This window comes from Sesamum indicum, linkage group LG1, assembly GCF_000512975.1.
Source record: "Sesamum indicum cultivar Zhongzhi No. 13 linkage group LG1, S_indicum_v1.0, whole genome shotgun sequence".
Taxonomy (NCBI): domain Eukaryota; kingdom Viridiplantae; phylum Streptophyta; class Magnoliopsida; order Lamiales; family Pedaliaceae; genus Sesamum; species Sesamum indicum.
The window spans coordinates 9,460,461-9,481,266 of NC_026145.1; the positions used below are offsets into that span (position 1 = coordinate 9,460,461).

General features: G+C 32.0%; 2 protein-coding genes across 2 annotated transcripts; both read left to right on the plus strand.

Moving 5' to 3' along the window:
- On the plus strand, positions 4,470 to 5,285 carry LOC105160180. The gene has a single exon (XM_011077449.2). The coding sequence runs from the start codon at positions 4,595 to 4,597 to the stop codon at positions 5,039 to 5,041; it is 447 nt and encodes a 148-aa protein (XP_011075751.1). The 5' UTR covers positions 4,470 to 4,594; the 3' UTR covers positions 5,042 to 5,285.
- On the plus strand, positions 16,673 to 18,089 carry LOC105160184 (probable ribose-5-phosphate isomerase 1). The gene has a single exon (XM_011077453.2). The coding sequence runs from the start codon at positions 17,004 to 17,006 to the stop codon at positions 17,874 to 17,876; it is 873 nt and encodes a 290-aa protein (XP_011075755.1). The 5' UTR covers positions 16,673 to 17,003; the 3' UTR covers positions 17,877 to 18,089.

The window sequence follows — 20,806 nt, forward strand, 5'->3', positions numbered from 1 at the left end:
TGCGCATCATTATTGAATGGTACCCAAAGGCACAAGCAGCCCAAAACAGGAAGGAGCCCAGTGGGATTGGTCCATTAGCCCGATGAGAGCCGGAGGAAGTCAGCCGCCTTGACCCAGAAGTTTTGTCAGATCGTTTTCCGTCACAGCTGACCTGCACAAATGCCAGGAAATGGGAGCCTCATCGACATGTGGCGAGAGCGCCGGCAAGCCCACTCAGAGGAGAAGTCCACACGTGACACGCCCCAAATAGGATTCTTGGGGATCTAGGAAGCATTGAGGGAAAAATCCTCTCAATTAATTCCATGGGAAGAAAGGACTCTTGGAGTAGGGGTGGTACACGAGTCGAATCGACTCGAGCTCGAGCTTAATTATTTTTATCCGACTCATGAGTTTTTTTTATTTTTTATATATATTTTTATTCATAAAATGTATATATATTTAATTTCATATTCAATTTTTATCAATTTTATACTCAAAATTGATCATATATTATAATTATTAATGAATACATATATTTATTTTGAATAATAATAAATTATGGTACTTTTATTTATATATTTTATCTTTATACAAAAATAAATCTTATCAACAACTTAGTAAATTACAATATTTTTTATAATTAAAATTATTATTTAATATGACACGTATAAACTTTATGTTATATTTTAATATATATATTTGTATTGTATTATAATTTTTTTAAATTGATAAGTAATTCACTTATGATTTTATTCTTTATCTATTTATTAGTTTTATATTTATATCAAGATATATACTATGCATTATGCAATATATTTTATTACTTATAAATTTATATTGAAATTTAGTAGTTCTTATTAATTAATTTAAAGATAATGATAATAATAATAATAGTGATGGTTGAACAATTTTAATTATTTTAATTATTATTTTATTATATATACTGAGATCAAAAGGTTTAATCAATAATTAGGATATCTTAAAATCTGTGCACCCAATTTATATCAAATTTAAATATATACAAGACTTTATCCATTAGATCATATCAGACGATATGATTTGAAATCACATGGCATGATTCAACCATACATTGTCTTGAATGATTATTTTTATGTTCCGAGTACGATATCTCGACATCCGTATCCAATAAGTCCAAACTTTATTAAATATATTTTTCTATAAGTTTGATCATATCTAATGGTTTGATCTGAATTTTGATGGTCCAATTAACCCATGTTGTTCAACAATGTAAGATGTTAGTTACATCAATGTAACACTAATATTTATAAATATATAAATTTACATCAAGATGATAGTTACATCAACTATAAAATATTTTTTTATATTTTAATTGTATTATTTAAGATAATTAATACTTTTGTACAATTTTAAATTGTTCAGTATGAATTTTTTTTTTGGTATATTTTTACGGATTATATTACTACTTAACTAATTAGTAGTTTATATTTATAACAATAAATTAAAATTTCATACTATATTTTGGTATATTTATAGCATAGTATACATTATGCAATCTATTTTATTACTTATAAATTTATATAAAAATTTGGTGATTCCCATGATTTAATCTAATAAAAAAAAAAAAATCAACTCTAGTTCAAGCTCATCATATAGGAATCAAGCTCGAGCTCAAGCTTATACTCATCAAAAAAGGTCGACTCGTCTGCATCCCTATTCCAAAATATTCTCACTTCAAATTCCAATGGTTGAAGGAGTCGGCTAGAAATACATTCATCATTGCACTTTGAAGAGTAACCACATCTCAATATTTATTTATACACCGAAAACTTCATTTTCCTCTCATTCCAACACTTATAATTGTTTTAATTATTATGAGAAACCTAATTATATAATTGAAGTTTTAAAGTATAGTCTATAATTAGGAAATTAATGTTGAGGATGGAAAATAAAGACATAGAACACATCAAATTTGTACTACTCAATTCAGGTTTCCCGCAAAATTAAAACACACTTTAATAGCTTTAATTAGTGAATGGGCCGCCGTCAATGCACTACATTCATTACTTTATGAATAAGACGAGGCCACCCCAGCTCAGCTGTTCAATTTCTAGACAATTAAATCAAAGTTGATTCTGTTTGGAAGGTTATTACCATTACGTTTCCCCTTTGCACCACTGTACGTCCCCGCGTATTCATTCCCTCTCACCTCAAAAACACGCCACTTCTTATGATTTCTCCATCACCATCAATTCCCCCACACGTTTTATCCTATCTTCCCCCCTACATTCCTTAATTATAAGTACACCATGCACCAAAACTCAATCATCACATCTTATTCTGATCATCACCTTCTGAAAACACAATCCAACAAACATGCAAACAACTTCCCTTCAGACCCTCCTCCTCCCACCTCCCTTTTCCGGCAATTTTACGACGTCCCCAAAACGGCAACCGAGTCCAAGAAAGACGACCAGCTTGGCTACTTCACCTCGTGCAATAAAAAGGGACGCCAACAGGGAAAAAGGCCGGCACGATCACAAACTTGTCGATGAAAACATGATTGTTCTCAAAATGAGAATTCATGAAATCAAGAGAAAGGAGGAAGAATTAAATCAAGCGATCTGCACATCCAAGTGTAGTTGGATGGAGTGGGAAAAGCAATGGTGCAAGAATAACTATGAGTCCGATGTGTACGAAGCAGTAGGGTTCTTGCAGATTTTGCTGATGAATACCAGACCTAGCTTGGTTCTTGCTCTGCTGGCTCTTCTCATGTTTACCACATCCACATCTTTAGTACTAGTATTACGTTCTTTTCTAGGAATTGCTAATCATGTCTTTGTTTGATCTGCACTTAGGTTGTTTCCTTTGAATTTTATATGTTAACCCCATTCATTAATTATAGATACAGCCCTACATTTCCATTTGCATGTACATTTTGCTATGGAAGAACAGGTAGCCAGCTTCATAATTAAGTAACTTTCGATGTGATTTAATATCTGTCTAAATCAATTATATGACAAGTATAATATATTTGACGTGTAATTAGTATATAGATAAGGAGAGTGATCAATCATATAACCAGTGTATATGAGTTTAACACGTGATAATATATGTTAAAATTTCGAATTTGAAGATCGAACTTTTTCCGATAAACTGGAGTAATTAATATATATGTAAGAAAAACATATAGAATTCCTCTCATCAAAGCAGCTGTATTTGTTAAACTTAGGAAGAAAGCTATATGGAATCCAACTAGCTCTGTTAAGACCAAAGAAATTAATTATTTAATTAAAAGGAGCTACTACTATTAATTAATTATTCTAATTCATATATATATATATTATTCCCCAAATTAATTCTATAGCTACGGAATTACCACCGTCGCTCCACTTAATTACGTGCGCTTTAAATTAAGATTATAAATAATTTTAATTTATTTTTTGTCCTTTAATTTAGATAAATATGTATATGCATGTGGGGTGGAAGGATCTGTCATTACAACTATAATAAACTATAGAAAAACTAATTACAATCATTTTTGTTTGAAAAAGAGATAATTGATATCAGCTTCCTTGTAATAATTATAAAATGAAAAAAATTAAAAGAAGTAGTTGATCAGTTGCAACTCCAATTAAGAATGCCTTGAAAGTAGTATCTACATTCAGTGGCAGAGATACCCTAAAATTAAACAATTCGCCGACCAAAACAAAGTCAAATGCTAAAATCCAATATCCAAACCGCCACCCACCTTCCTTCAACTGAAAATTCATTTTAGTTCCTGGTACATCACATCTTCAGTCTCTAATTTCACCTTTACTTCAGTCACCACCAACCAAAAGTACGTACACCAATACATTATAAATATTAAAATTGGGATAGTTATATAAGTTATTATCTAATAGCTAAAGGTTACTTTTTACTTCAAAAAAAAAAAAATTGGTGCAGTAATATCATTAATCGTCATTGTGAATATAGATAATATTTTTTTTAATAGTATAGATATATATATACACGCAAATCAAAATCAAATAATAAATCCCATCTAAAATGTCTTGAGTTTTTTATGCTATGATCATTGGATCATTATTAATTTTGATGATGAAGAGAAAAAAAGAATTAATTTTGTCTTAATTAATGTTCTGTTTGGAACCAAACTGTTTCCACACAAAGCAATTAAATTATTTTACATATATATATGAAAAAAGAAAAATTAGTAGAGAACATCCAGAAATTGAATCAAAGTCTGGAGTAGATGTATATCCCTCCCTCTTCTAGAGCGTGAATTAACAATGGAGTAACAATTAATTAATGTCCCCATCACCATCAGATTTTGAAGTCCCGCTTTCTCCGCATCTGCTTGGGTGAATTACTATTAAAACGCGCTTTTAGCCTAGTGCAGCGGCGAAGGGCAGGGGGCGGCTCCCTGTCAGAAAAAAACACGGTTTTCCTACATATCTTATTCCCTAAGGCATCCCGGACACTCACATGGCCACCACACGACTCTTTACTCCTTCCCCCCCTAATCATTTCAAACCTCCCTATAAATACACAACCCCCGCTCCTACTCCTAACCCATTTCAGTCCATCATCCATCATACATACAATAGCTTACAATATTTCCTCAAATTTCCATATGGCATTCATATCTTCCCTTTCTTTCGACCCATTTTCAAGAACTCGATTATTAATCAAACCAAACTCAAACGCGAGAAAAATCTGCACCACGAAAACATATGCAGCTAGAAAAGAAGCCCACAATCAGAACTTCAGCGGGAGGGTGGTGGACGAGAACCTGATCGTTCTCCGTAAGAGAATCCACGAAATGAAGATGATGGAGAGGAATTACGAGCCCCCTATGGAGTGGATGGATTGGGAGAAGCGATTCTACACCAGCTATGATTCCATCATATGTGACGCCATGGGGCATTTGCAGTCTTATTTGATGGAGACAAGGCCGAGCTTGGCCTTGGCCATCATTGCACTAATTGCATTCAGCGTGCCCACCTCAACTGCGCTGCTCATGTACAATTTTTTGGAATTCAGCAAAGGAGTTTTATCTGGGATTCATCTCATGACCTAAGTCAGAACAACATAATATATGTTTCAATTTTCATTTCTTGACTCTTTCCTTTTTCTTCGGCGACATAATTAGGCAGGCAGGTTCACCTTTCTGTATATATAAATGCAACGTGGGGTAGCTACTTTATTAATTCTTTGATTCATTTCTGTGTATCATGACTTGTTCATCCTTATTATTTTTGAACAGGTGACTTTTTCAATGTTTGTTCGGAACATACATATATATATGTGTGTGTATATATTAATTTCTGTTGTTTTTAATATTCATAATTAATCTGATCAGCTGATTTACAGTATTTGACATTATTAAATCGGACAATATTCGCTCTGGAGGTTTTAAAGTCAGATATAACCTCTATATATTCTGAAGAAGTACATTAGATAATATTAGTGAGTCAGTGAGCGTTGAAGTAGGTAATGAAAAATAATCAGAAAATAATTTACTGTAAAATTGTCCCTTAAACTATTCTTAATGTAACATTTACTCTTTAAATTAATAAATATAATATTTACCCCCTATAATTAAATTTTTGGATAATATTACTCTTATATTATATATATATATAGTTCAAAGATTTTTTTTCTAACAATTTTGCATTTTAAGTTTAATTAAAAGAATATCTTTTTATTATAATAAAATAATATATAATTAGTGAATTAAATAGTTTGAATTTTATTATATTTTTATAGACTCAAAGTTAATTAATGAATGAGTAAAAAAGTACACAAAAAACTTTCATGAAATTTTTTTATCAATTTGATAATAAAATTAAGTTATTAACTATTTATTCTTTTAGATAAAAATGAGTAATTATATGATTTTTCTAATATATTTTCTTTAAAAATTATGATAAAATATTTAATAAAAAAACATTATATTTATTCATTTTTTCTAAAAATATTTAACTTTTAATTAAGCATATATATTTATCCATTTCTTTTAAAAAGCATATACGGATTGTTGGACGTTATATTATATCTATTATATATCTACTATGTATATTAATTTATACTTCATTTTTAATTTAAATTCTTTCCTTATTAAAAAGATTAATTAAAAAATAATTTGATGATAATTTAATGTATAAAATACTAAAATATATTAAGAATAATATAATTATTCAAAATATGAGGAGTATTTTTATCCAACTAAGGAGGTAATATTATATTTATTAATTTAAAAAGGTAAATATTACATTAGGAATAATTCAGGGGGACAAAGTGGTATTTTACCCAATAATTTATTTCCTGCCTCAGTATATATTTTAATGGCCAAGCACTTTATACTTGTCAACCTACTAATTAATTTTATATAAAATGCAAAATCGACTAAATTTGTATTCATGAAATGCAACTCAACACGGACCACGCTAAAGTTTAACACAAGTTGTTCACTTCAAATAAAAAAGATATATCAAGGGATACGCTACAATTTATGAATTAGATAGTATTTTTCTCAACAGACCAGGGAATACGGTACAATCTAGATAGCTAGTTGTAGATGATTTTGGATTTATTCAAACTTCGGCCTCGCATGGAGAAAGCGAGTTTGATCGACAGAGTGATTCAGTCAATACAGCGGAGCGTTTAAAGTGGCTTCTCCCTATTCATACTATATATATATATATATATGTGAGAGGTGATCTTAGAGGCTTTTTGATGAAAATTGAACATTATTAGCACAATTACTAAGAAATTAAGTTGGTGGAGCAGTAGTACTTGAGAAAAGAGCTTATGTGCCAACATACACATAATGATTAGTGCATATTGGTGATTAACTTAATAAATGTAGAGAAATTAAAGTAGACACATGTTGCCTAAGTAGCACTTTTGACATCATCATTTCATCACATTCCATGTATTCCCAGAAGCATAGCAGTTATGTAAACGAGCTGTCAATATTTACCATTCTGGAATTTGAATAATTATCTATGAAGCAACAAATGAACTTTTGAGGATACCATGTCGTGCGTGACGTATTGTTAATTTTGATTGTTTTCAAGGAGCGTTTTGTTATAAAGAAGAGATACTGAAATTTGTAAATCATTCAAACTCTTCATATGTAACTAACATGTATATTTATCTACATCAATGACATCGTCAACAAGGAAAACCACTTGAATATTTTGAACTCAAATTAACGAGAAACCTGACTCGAATTTTGAAGGGATCGAGCCGTAGGATAGAAAGGGAGGTAGGAATTTGTTTTGAATTCTTCTGATTCAATCCACATTCTATATACCGATCGATGCGGTATTGCTCTTGAAAGAATCAATTTCCTTCCACGTGAATTCTTCTATGCATTTACCTGCAGCCACATTTAGAAAACATGTGTGTCAAAGAATCTGCAGTGCCCATCATGCATACATCCAAGTATGGATCAAAATCAATATATAATTAAGTTGGAAGACATGTCTTCACATTTATGTACATTGCAAGGGCTAAATGAGTTGGAACAGTTACGCAAAATGACTTGAATTGATGCATAAGCAGAGATGAGAATATGAGTGTGTTTCTTTTTGGTATATAGACACGTATATTGGCAGTTGATCAGATTACATTTTCTGCTATATTTAGTTGCCCCCAAACAACCACAGATTGAAATATAAAATTGAGGAACAATAGGGAGCTCCCTTCAGTCCAAGACGCGACAGGAAAAACTGAACACAGCTCCCGCATCGTTGGATCAAAAACCCATCTTCCATTAAATACTTCAATGATGGGTTCGTGAACCAACGAGTCAGCAGCTGAGGTTCCAGCTCTCAAACTGCCTCGGACTGGACTGAAGGAAGCTCCCTTAATTTCTCTATGTACTAATTAAAAAGAAAAGGGTTATATAGTGAAATTTTCAGTATCAGCCTTGTCTGGGGTCAGGAAGTACTTTGGGTAGGGATGAAGAATGGTGGGTGGGTATGTATATATATATATGGGAGAAAATCAGGAGACATGAAAATCTGAGGTGGGCTGAGAAATGGATTTCGTGCAGATATCAAAAATATATTCTTTTAATTTAATTGATGAGAAAAAGAAGAAGAGATTTTGCTCAATAATAAACATATATATATAGTACACAATGGTAGTACGTACTGATGAAGTATGATGATATCAGCTCTGAAAATTTGGACAATACACTCTTGAAGAAGACAACTTCGTACACTCCTTATACATCTAATCAAACAGCTGTATATGGTTCACCATAAAGGGCTAAAGTCGCTACTGTTCAAACGTTTGCAATTAGGCACGAAATCATAGTATTCCATAATTGGTGCAAAGCTTAGATAACAATAAAAGGCTTCATCAAACCTACCTAAGCCCCTCTTCCTCATGTGCTGTACCCGGTCTATATATCAGCCCCTACCCCTACCCCTTACCTAGCCCCTAATTCACATCATTCTTTAATTTTATTTATTTAGTTTGTTCCTTTGTTAATTAATTGATTTTTACTATGGTATATTTTGGATAATTAACTAGTAACTTAGCTAGGTTTTGGCCAGCTCTATTGCTGCACGTGAAGGTTTTGGCTTTGTTTGGATTATTTTTAAGTTGTGTTTCTTTATCTTCGGTAAATAAAGGTGATTAGTGTAGTTGATTTTGTGCTTTGTATAATATAAAATGCATAAAAGTAAGTTAAGATACATTGGACTTTGTGTTCTGTAATGACTGAACATATATTCTAATTTTTTATGCTTCAATTCATCTCAACTCTATTGAATCTTTTTTGTCTTGACTTTGGATCTTAAGATCCTTTCATTGTGTTCCTTTAATTTAATCAGTTATGAGTCTTATGACTGCCTTCAATTCATCTTCACATCCCAAATCGTAGCACATATGCATTTGTTTATGTAAGTAATTGCACCTAGACTTATATTCGAGGAGTACATCAAGTTCGCTCAAACGATCGTTCAAATAAAAAATTTGAGAGAATTTGAGATAAGATTGTTGGGTATTTTTACATAGCAAACTTTGTATGATATTTAAGTAAGTTCGAGGTCCGATGAAAGAATAAAATACTGGTTTGAAAATAATAAGTTTGAAAATAATAAAATAGAAAAAGTGGTTGAATGTATTTATATAATCAAATCTAATCACTTGTCTGAGTTACATAGGGTAATCTTGAGCTTGATTTTGTTAAATAATCAACTAATCAAATATTGGGTCGCCAAATCGAATTGTCGAGTCAGGTAGATTCGATGTGGGAACAAATAACACAGCTCTTGGCCTATGAATGGCATTATGCTTTTAGGCAGGGGGTGGGGGTGATTTTTGTCCTTTTATCAGTAATTGTGATGTATTCAAATCACATTAATATCAAGACAAATAAGTTAATTTCGTGAATTTGTGTGAAATATAGAATGAAAAAATATTCAATACTTAAGAAATTATATGCGTAAAGAAAATAGATAATATATTTTGATTTAATTAGAGAGTAGTAGTGATTGATGGATGAGTTATGAGGCATGGGGATGTATGAAGAAGAAGGAAGTTGGTCATAGTCCAAAAATGGTGGAATTGCAAAGAGAGGAGAGGGGGAACACGAAATGAAAGGGTACCTTACACTACGTTTGGATTCATATTTTCGTATTTTTTGAGATAATATAAAACACAACTAATATTTATTTTTATATTTTTACATCTTATTTATATATTTTTTTATTTTTGAACTTTCTATATAATATATATATATATATACACTTATATATATAATATAAAAGAGGCATGATTTGACAATAAACAGTGATTTTTGTTTCTTAAAAATACAATATTTATATATAAAAATATATATATAAAAGAGATATGATTTGACAATAAATAGTAATTTTTATCTCTCATATCCCAATATTAAACTTACATTATTTATTTTAAAATATTTTAAATTACCTCAAAACACGAATCCAAACATACTATCTATTTTCAACACATACTTACTTATTTTTATTTTTTTTATTATTTTTAAAATATAAAATAAAATATTCAAAACACAAATACAAACATAAGGATAGAGTTTGCAAGAAAGTGGTAATGTAGATAGGTGAGAAGAAGGAGAGATGAGAGATGAGAAATTGGTCCTTTTGCACAGATAATATTCCCTGTTTTGATGAAGCCTTTGGGGTTCTTTCCTACAGGTGTTGATGGTTGGGATGACTGAATCACGACTTGTCATTTCATTTGTCAACTCATTTAACCACTTCCTCTTTGCATTTACTCTCCTTTCATATTCACTCTCCCTTCCCCCCTCAACTTTTAAATATATACATTTCCACCCCTCCATTTACTAATTATAAAACATTTTTAAATAATTCACTTATTTGGTCCCCTATATTTTACTACTATTTCTTTCAAAATATTTGAAATAATCGACTTCAAATATTGAAACATATATACAATTTTGAAACCATACCAACTATCAAGAAAGTGGCATAATTAGGTTTTATGTAATTAATTTAATTATAAAAATATTTTACTTAACAAATGATATTTATTCTTAATAATTAATGTTGTACTCACGTCTGTATGATTGAAATTATGTTTTGGAAAATAAAGAAGATTTGTGTAAAATGAACAAAGTTTGAGAATGAGAATATATATTAGAAACTGCTTTTATCTTCCGACATAATTAGGTAACCATCACTTTTTTTTCTTTTTCCCCGATAAATGCAAAAATCTGCCTATATTTTTGTAAAATTACAAAAAAATTCCCTATGTTGAAGAAATATGCTAAAACCATCACATGATATATATATATATATATATAAACCATTTCGTCAATTTTAAACGGAGAGTGGGATTTACTTAGGCATCTACGAGTGTTAAAGCTTTTTTTTTTTTTTTTTAATTTTTCAACATTTTTGGCGGTCAAAAATATCCAATTTGACCTTGCTGAGTTGTTTTTAATATAAATAACACAAATGGCATTTAACTTGAATATTTGACTTTTTAAAGAAATAAAAATAAAATTATAATATTTAAACTTTTATTATAGTTTTTTAAGAATAAAATAAGTTTTATTACTATGTATTTAAAATAATTATATATCATTAATGAATATTGTTATTTAGTTTCATAAATATTGTAATACACTATCATTTTAGTAAATAAATTTATTTATAAAAAAGAAGTTACCAAAAATTATATATTTATATATAACGTGTGCAAAAGCTGCACGTATGGTGTGTTATGTGGACTCAAGCTCTTTTGGGCCAAATTCTTTATGAAGTTAGCATTTCAATATTAAATCAGTAGATGGTTTTAGAGTGATAAAGTTCAAGAAAAAAAGCATCTTAAAGAGATAACGAGTTGTGCTATGAATAAGATTAAAATAAGAATTGATAAATGAGTGAATGCTTATGAAGAATAGAATAATCATCGTTCCGTACATCCCTTAATTTGCTGCCAGCTAGGACATTATATTTCTGGGGGTCGGGGTGGCCTTGGGCCTTCTACCTTCTTGGGGTCGCCCTGGTCCTGTCCTAGTTGGGTTAAAGCTGAATGGGAATTCTAGGAGCCCACCTCAGGCCTCATACTTTGTTGAGCTTTCTTGATTTGTATTGGGTTTTTGTGTATGGGCCGTGAATTGAGTTAGTCATTTTTAGTTATATCAATATTAAAAAATATTTTTAAATTATAAATATTTGAATTTTCAAAAAAACTTTTATACATTTTTCTAATTGATTTTAATATAATATAAATAGGTGATGGCAATCCAAATGTGATGACCGCGGTTCTTGTCGCATATATATATAGTACGTGCAAAAAATGCACGTGTCCAATATATTTGGACAATTGTTCAAGACTTGGGTTGAAGCGAATGTAAATTTTAAATGGGGACCCAAAAAAGGCTTTAGCACTCTGACGCCAAGTTAGTATTGGATTTTAGATAAAATAAAGCAAAAAAGTGAATAAATGTGATTGAAAATCATGATGTGGTAGGTAAATAGCGTAAAAACACGTGATAACGTGCTTGTAGAGTGCTCAAAAATTGTTTAGAGAGTGAGAGAAGCGTTAGAGGGGTGTCCCCCGTGTAAATAAGTAAATCTGTATTTATAGAAGGAGTGCCATGTTTGTTGGGGGTGTATCCCACTTTTGAGATTCTTGCAGAAGTTGGTTGGGATAAGAGGTAGGTCGTCCTTATTCGTCGATGAATGTGCATTAATAAGAGTCTCCTTCACTCTAAGGATATTCTTCACCTGTGAGGAGTCCCAGTCCGCTAGGGGGGTACTCTTGGGTTGATGAGGTGCTACGTAAGAGAGCAGATTGCCAAATGCGTGGGCTTTTTAGGCCGAATATTTTAGCGAGCTTTGATCATATGACTCGTGTCAGGGGGATGTCCCGATTTTCGAGTCGGGTGATGTCCTGAGCCTCTCGAGGGGTATCCTGAGCCTTCCGTTTCTTTCTTTTTCTTGTAGACCCATTGGATCTCTTTGAGTCAACTTATTTTTATGCACATTAATAATTATCATATTTATATATTTAAAATTATTTATTTTATGTGAAATGGTTTAAATATATATTTATTTATTTTTATAAATTTATATACTATAAAAACATAAATTCATTTTTTTTAAATGTGGACCATTAATCTTAAAGAATTTATTATATGGCAATTGTCATTATTCATAATTTATTTATTCTATATTATTTAAATTAAAAAGCTTACAATCTTGACCCTTGATTTTTAAATTTAAAATCTAATTGCTATGAATCGCATTCAGACGGTCAAAATTCATCTAATACGGATCAAATAGTTGTATAAAGTGAGGGCGTAACCCTCCATTCACTCAAAAGTTAATGATGTTAGTATAATTTAATGTATATGGACGAATATAAATTATTTTAGAAAACACGATAGAATGTTTAGCTTATTTTCCTTATGATAGTTTTTCTCGAAAATATGGGGGGATTTTTGTATTTTACTTTTTTTAAATTATTGTTTTTATTTATTTTGGATATGGTAAGCATCAGTTTGCATGCATGGTTTTATTAATTTGAGAAGACAGACATATGTGTTTCTTATAAATGCACGCCCAACACTTATAAGTAGTCATTGCAATTCCCTTTATGATGCTTTCGACCACTTTTCACAAGTAATTGTTTAATAAATTCGGCCGTCAGAGAAGTTCTTCTAAAAAAACAAAAAAAAACTCTTTTTGATGTATTTTCAACTCTTAAATTAAACTATTGCAAACACCCCTTAGATGGGCCTCCGAATACATTCATGGGTGGGTCTACTCTGTCACATGTACAATGGGCCATAGATAGGGTGATCCAATCCAACAAAGCAGGACCCAGCAACCAATGGTAGAACTGATTAGCAGTGTTTGGTTTGGGTGACTGAATTCCATCAAGATTGGATGGATCTATTTCTTAGTACCGAATGCTTCAATTTTCCAGTGGAAGTGGTTTAGTTGTTATCCAAATTGATGTGATGGGTTCTTTTCTGTGTATATATATCAGACTATCACCAATACAGTAAAAGGAGATAACGTGGAAAGCCCAAATGTTTAGTTAGGCAGCCACCTACTTCTAGCAAATTCTTTTAAAAACTTGTTATAATTATAAATACTTCTCATTATTTAAAAAATTACAAATATTTATTTGAGATTAGTGATCGTCTAACAAATACCCCATTGTGACAATAAATTGTAGAGGTATTTATTAAACAACCGTTAATTCTAATAAAGTATTTACAATTTTTCAAATAATAAAAGAGGATTTGTAATTAAGGTCAACTACATGCCCCTCTCCTGAGATTAGCCGTATTTACATGTAAATCTCATATGGTTTAAACATCTAGCATTCCTGAGATTTGCTTCTGTCTACCAAATAATTCCCTTGTTAGTAAAAAAATTTACTAAATTTATTAATATTCACAAAAGAAAAAAAGAATAAGAATTGATATTTACACTCGGTTGATTTAATACTGACTTATTGTATGTCAAACAAATCTTTTCTAACAAAACTACCTTTATAATAATGAAGATATAATACCTCACATGCGTTAATATGTGAAGATGTATAAGGGTAATTTGGTTATAAAAAAATTTATTTGACACGCAATAAAATCAATAATAAGTCAATTGTGAGTAAATCTAAATTTTTATCTAGTTTCTTTATTAATATCATCAAATTCGGTAAATTTTGGCTAATATTTCAACTTATTTGTTAAACGAAAACAAACTTTAAAAATATTAAATGTAATTTTTTAAATCACAGGATATTTACGTATAAATATTCCCTGTAACTATGATAAATTTTAGAGTAACACATTCTAATTCACCCTTATTATTATAATTATGATTTTGGATGGTTCCCATGAAAAGGAACACTAGTGGGTACTGAATTTCGGCTCTTTTAACGCAAACCCCAGAAATTGCTCTCAGAGGATCAAACCCTATCTTTTGCTATGATTGATTATGCTCCTACAAAACCCACCAAATCCAAACAGAGCTATCATTTTTCCAAAATAATATATATCGGCTAAATTACAACGAACTTTCATAAAATTTGACATAATTACAAATACTTTCTTATTATTTAAAAAATTATCAATAGACCCTTGATTTTAATGATCGTCTAACAATTAGCCAAATCGGTTAGATTTTTATCCATTTTTATAGTAAACTGACCAAATGCCCTTATGAATTAAATATTATATTTTTATTTATTTTTTAAAAAAATTATTTTTTTATGAATTAAGTAGATAATTTTTTTTATAATTTTTAAAATTTTTTCATCCATCCCATTTGATTTTTTTATTAGTTTTAAATTTAAAAAAAATACAATAAGGGCAAAATTGATAATTCCATACCTCCATCCAAGAATTACATTATTTCATCAAATATCAAAGGTATTTAATATTTTTCATATAATGAGAAGTATTCATAATTATGCCAAATTTTGAAAGACGTCAATGTAATTTACCCATATATATAATGATGAAATTGATGCCGATAACAAGAAAAAAAATATGCAAGTTTGGAGAGAATATATGGTGTTTACATTTGATCACCAATAAAACAATTGAAGATATATTACTTTATTTCGAGCTTAAACATATTTATATATATATATATGATGAAGGGAAATCAGAAAAAGACAGATGTACCCTTTAGAGGAGGGGCAAAAATAATCTAAGGCAAAAGAGGGGTTTGACCGAGTATTAACTTTGTCTAAATTATTATATATTTAATGGCACAGTTAATGCCTCAAATAACGGACTGTGAGCGCATTATGGATAATCGTGTGAGCAGGCATGAAGATCATGGGGAGACACGTTAGCCTGCTGGTGTGATCCATATAAGAGGAAGAAAATTGCAGAAAATGAGGTAATTTTTTGGAATTTAAAAGAGTACTTGTCATTAAGAGAGTGTTTTTTACGGCTTGAGAGGAGGAGATATCTTTTTCGTTATTATCGATACTGACTTAAGCGTCGGAGTATCTTCGCCGGGACTTTTCCCGGCTAGATAACGTTTTTTTTCTCATTGTCAGAGTATCAGTGATCGGGAGCGGAAGGTGGATAACGAACTCGGAGTGCAATCTGCGATTTCGTGCCCGATCAATATATAAATAAATTCATGTAATTTTAATCTCAACCATCATTCTATCCAATAACATTCAGAAAGTCGTCTTTTCACTTTAATAAAAAATTAAATAATCGAACAAGATAATTTTAAATTTATAAAAAAAATATTTATAAATAGAGTGGTGATGCGGATAAATAAAATAAAAGCGTAGAATCTTGTTCCAGTAAGACTTAGCAATGAATTCAAGAAAAGGATTCTTTTCATATGGAGATTGTGGTGGAAGGCATGCTGCGCGTGTTGCTGTTGCTATCATACGTCTTGGACTGGACTAGATATTATCATCCACTCCTCCATTTCAAGAATCAAATTCTTGCTTTTCTTCTCTATTTCATCTTCATTCTTGCACCCTCATTAATCCTACGCTATGCCCCTCCATTTACTACTCAATATATTAAATATGAATACCCCTTCATCTTAATTACTCAGGCTACAGCATTTTTATTTTTATTTTTATTTTTTACACACACATATATATATAGTATGTGTAAAGGCGGTAAATATGAGACTATGTTAATTTAAGAGATCTATTTATATTTATTAATAGGCCAAATTGCATATTATCCCTGTGTTTTTGAAAATAATTAAAAGCTCCTCTGTGTTTTAAAATTAATTAAAAAAAACCCGTGCTATATTTAAGAAAATAGAGGATTTCTTTTATTATTTTTAAAATACAAAAGAATTTTTAATTGGATTTTGAAAATCCAGGGTTAATATGCAATTTGGTCAAACTAATAATTGATTATTCGATTTTGAGATTAAATATGTTGATTGTGAGGCCTAATTTAATATAAATTATCCCTACAAATTAATGCAAACTATAATGTAACAAATTTGCAACAAAGTAATTATCCTTAATTAGTAATTGCAACCCTAACTAATTGGCCAAATTACTCTTGAAGTCCAATTGGGCTCCCCCACCTCACACCCCACCCCACCCCACCGCACTCCAGATATCAGGCTTCCAATTTTCAGCGCCTTTCCTCCGCGTTTCACCACACGCCGCCACCCTCACTCGTCCCACGCCCTTCTCTATAAATATCATCCAAACCCTAATTGCATTTACATTCAGACAATTTAACAAACACAAAATCCTCTCTCCCCTCATTTCTCACCTCACCATCTAAGGTCTCCCGCGGATACCGTTTCTCTTTTGGAAGTTTTCTCCTCATATAAACGTCAAGATCTTTTTTTCCCACTTAAAAATCTTTACTTTTCATGTTTTTCTTCATGCATATCCAGATCCTGCTACTTGGTTTTTTCAGCAATATGTTCTAGCCATTCAATTTCGTACCTCCCCCAATTCAATTAACCTAAAGGGCGTCTTTGTTTCCAATCTTTCTTCAGTATGTTGTATAAATATATTCCGGAGCTTAGCTCGTGAGCATGGCCGTCGCCTACCCACGTTTTTTGGTACCCGAAACCCACGCAACGGTCGAGCCACCAACGCTGATGGTCTCCTCCACCGCCCCTCCTCCGCGCCCATCTGCCACCCTTACACAGGATGATTTAAAAAAGATTGCTGCTTATAAAGCCGTGGAGCATGTGAAATCCGGCATGGTATTAGGCCTCGGCACTGGTTCCACAGCCAAACACGCCGTGGATCGTATTGCGCAGCTGTTACAGCAGGGAAAACTCAAGGACATTGTGGGCATACCCACTTCGACGATAACACATGAGCAGGCCGTTCGGTTGGGTATTCCTTTGTCGGATCTCGATTCACATCCTGTTGTTGATTTAGCCATTGATGGGGCGGATGAGGTCGATCCCGGTTTGAATTTGGTTAAAGGGCGTGGGGGGTCTTTGTTGAGAGAGAAAATGGTGGAATCCGCCTGCAAGAAATTCATTGTGATTGTTGATGAATCGAAATTGGTGAAACATGTTGGGGGCAGTAGATTGGCTATGCCAGTGGAGGTTATTCCATTTTGTTGGAACCATTCGCTGAAGAGACTTGTGGCCTTGTTTGCTTATGCTGGTTGCGTTGGGGAGCTCAGGAAGTCTGGTGATGGTGGGAAGGCGTACGTGACTGATAACGGGAACTATATCATTGACTTGTATTTTGAGAGAGATATTGGGGATCTGAACAAAGCCAGCGATGCAATTTTGAGGCTTCCCGGTATAGTTGAGCACGGGATGTTTATCGGATTGGCCACCTCTGTGATTGTGGCTGGTGTTGATGGGATCACCGTGAAGACTAAAGTCGGGAATGAGTTGAAGGTGGACTCATTTTGTTACAATGATTTGAGGAACGGATTTTAGTTTGACTTGCATCTTAGAACTTTATGTAGCTCTATTGGGGAAGGAAGCTATATATTGAGTTGGGGGAGTCTTGATTGATTTATTGATGTATCAGGGGAGAATTTTAGGTGCTCCTTATGGATCAATTCATATCGATTATTGGAAGTTCTGAATCTTGTGATTGGTACAATACCTGATTTTATGAAATATTATTTACAAAGTTTTGGAATTCCATATGCCTCTTTTTTCGTATAACTTGCTAATTAGTAACTTCAGAAGTACTAGAGTTTGGTGTTTTTATTCAGAACAGGTTAAGGCACTATATATCCTATAGTGGCTGAGGACCCGGCAGCTGGACGAAAGCCAAGGCATCAGGAGCAATGTTTGAACGCCTTGTTCTTCTAGGTTGCCAGTGGTGCTCTGTTTATATGATTATGTCTGTTTTTATGTTAACTGTTAGAATACTGAACAATGTGTTGATGGCATTTTTTGTCAACAGCGTTGTCAGTTTGATGAGTTCTATGTTTCTATGTTTATACTCGGCACCTTATGTCATAGTCTTGGCAATGAAATGATTTCTTAGTTTATACAATCATGAATGTGTGTGTATGCCATGATATTACAAAGTCTGAGGGTTGAGGCACTTCACCTTCTCATCGAGTTTCCAAACATGCACCTTACACGGCTAAGTGCTAAGTGCTAAATGCTAAATCTTAAGGACATGCTGACATGCTCCGTAATATAACGAAAAGTTGAGGCCATCCACAATCGGTAGATGCTGTAAGTCTGTACCTTTGTCGAAGAAAGGGGATTTACACTGTGAAGGAGTATAATTGGTTAGATTGGTAATTGGTTTGTTTATCTCTGCATATTAGTAGTTGGTGAACAATCTTATATGTACAGACGAGAGAAGCCCTTCAAAAGGAGCAACGGAACTTGCACTGAATCAGTACTAGTTCAAATGAAGGGGCATTTGTGAAAGTAGTTTTATTTGAAAATCAATGTTATATCTTCGAAAAAGATCAAGGAAATAGATAACAAATCTATGTGATTTGTTCCTCTTCCCAAATTGTAAAAACAAAAAATGTATTATGATGGTCTGCCTAGACTCATTTTGAACTAGAATTTTCCTATAAATGTAGTATCAAATGATGGAAAGAAAATAACATATCCTAAGATAAGAGAAAGGATTAAATTGGACATAATTTGACAACTAGTATCTATAAGTTTTGGACGAAATATAACTAGTTTTTGTTCGGTTGAGAATAGAAAATTTAACATCGCTAAAGTCGGGGGATATGAGCAATTACTACATACAATGAATCAACCACTGGTTTGTACTAGGAGACAGATGTACATTATAAGAGATGAAGGCTATATATGAATGTCGCTGTGAAGATGCTTAAAGTATCACCGGATCAAGATTTTAAGGATTTCCAATCCAATCCGAGATATAAAAATTGGTGCATGTTTACTTTACATTTTTATCTAAAATAAAGCCATGTTAGGAGCTTAACAATCACAACGAATGCTTGCAATCATGCACATGAAAACCTCTAGTCGCCAGATCTCTTTAGAATTAGTTGCTGATCAGATACACTAATTCTTCTGTTTGATGCAAGATGAAATATACATACATAAATGATATATGCGGGTGAAAACTTTAACAATGTCAATCATCCATCACAACAATTAATTAACTTCTTTTCTCAGATACTGCAACGAGGGAATATTTATCATCTTTGAATTTGTCGATAATAATGGAAATCTGGAAAAATGTTTTTCAGTTACAGCTCTGTTACGGCCACCAAGTGAGGAAGAAGACGACCACATTGGCTCACCTGTTGCTGAGCTGGTTGTCGACCTGCGCTGATAGGGATGCTGAGTCATTTATTTCTTATGCTTGCATTTCTCAGCTGGTTGTAAAATACGTTTTTATTAGTTAGCAATCGTTTTCTTCCTTTACAATTAGTTTGTTGGAATTAGTTAGGGACAATTTTTCTTTTCCTTTTACTCTGTATATAGCTCTTCGAATGTGCTCTGCTGAACTGATTTTGATCTTCTTCTGAAATGAGATTCCTCCCAAGACTTGAAGATTTTTGGAACACACCCTGAACTTTGACATCTTTTTATCCTATCTAACTAAATTGGTAATGTTAGTGAATTGCACACCCCAGTTGGACCTGCTTCATATCTTGATCAAAATTAGTAACTGAAGGTATGCGTGAAATGGGAAAATGAGCATGGTTTGCAAATCTATATTTAGTTAGCAGCCTTGTTGTGTTGTGCTAGCTAAGCACAAGGTGCACAGTGGGCTAGGTCGGTTCAGGATCAACACAAACCAATTCGAAATAGCCCGATTTAGAACCAACCCACTATTGTTTATGACTGGTTTTGGACCTTTGAATGAGCCCCAATTGGGTCCATTTATGAATTCAGGCCCAATCTATGAACCGATCGGATCAGGCCTGAATGTGCCTATTATATTTTTATTTTTTATGAAATAAAGTTTTTTTTTTTGAATAATTACTTAAACTTATGGTTGTATTATGAAATAAAATAAATAATAAATTAAATCACATAAAAAATTACAACTAAAAATATAATAGTTAAGATTATATAATGAACTTAAGTAATAAATAGACAAACAAGTTTACAATAATAAAATTTAGAAGATTATAATAAATTAAAAAAGGATTTAAAATAAATTTTTAAAAAAATAAACAAATAGTATTAATGAATTAAAGTACTAAAAATTTAGAAGTAGAACCATAAAGAATAATTCTTAGAGTTTCAAAATATAAAAAAGTTACTAAAATAGCTAATTTAAGAGAATAAAATGAAACTCATATGCCATGCATTATTTTTATAAAATAAAAATGGCCCAACTCACCTGGTTCAAGATCAAGTGGTCCTAATCCACTGGACCAGACTGGTCCCATGTTTTAATA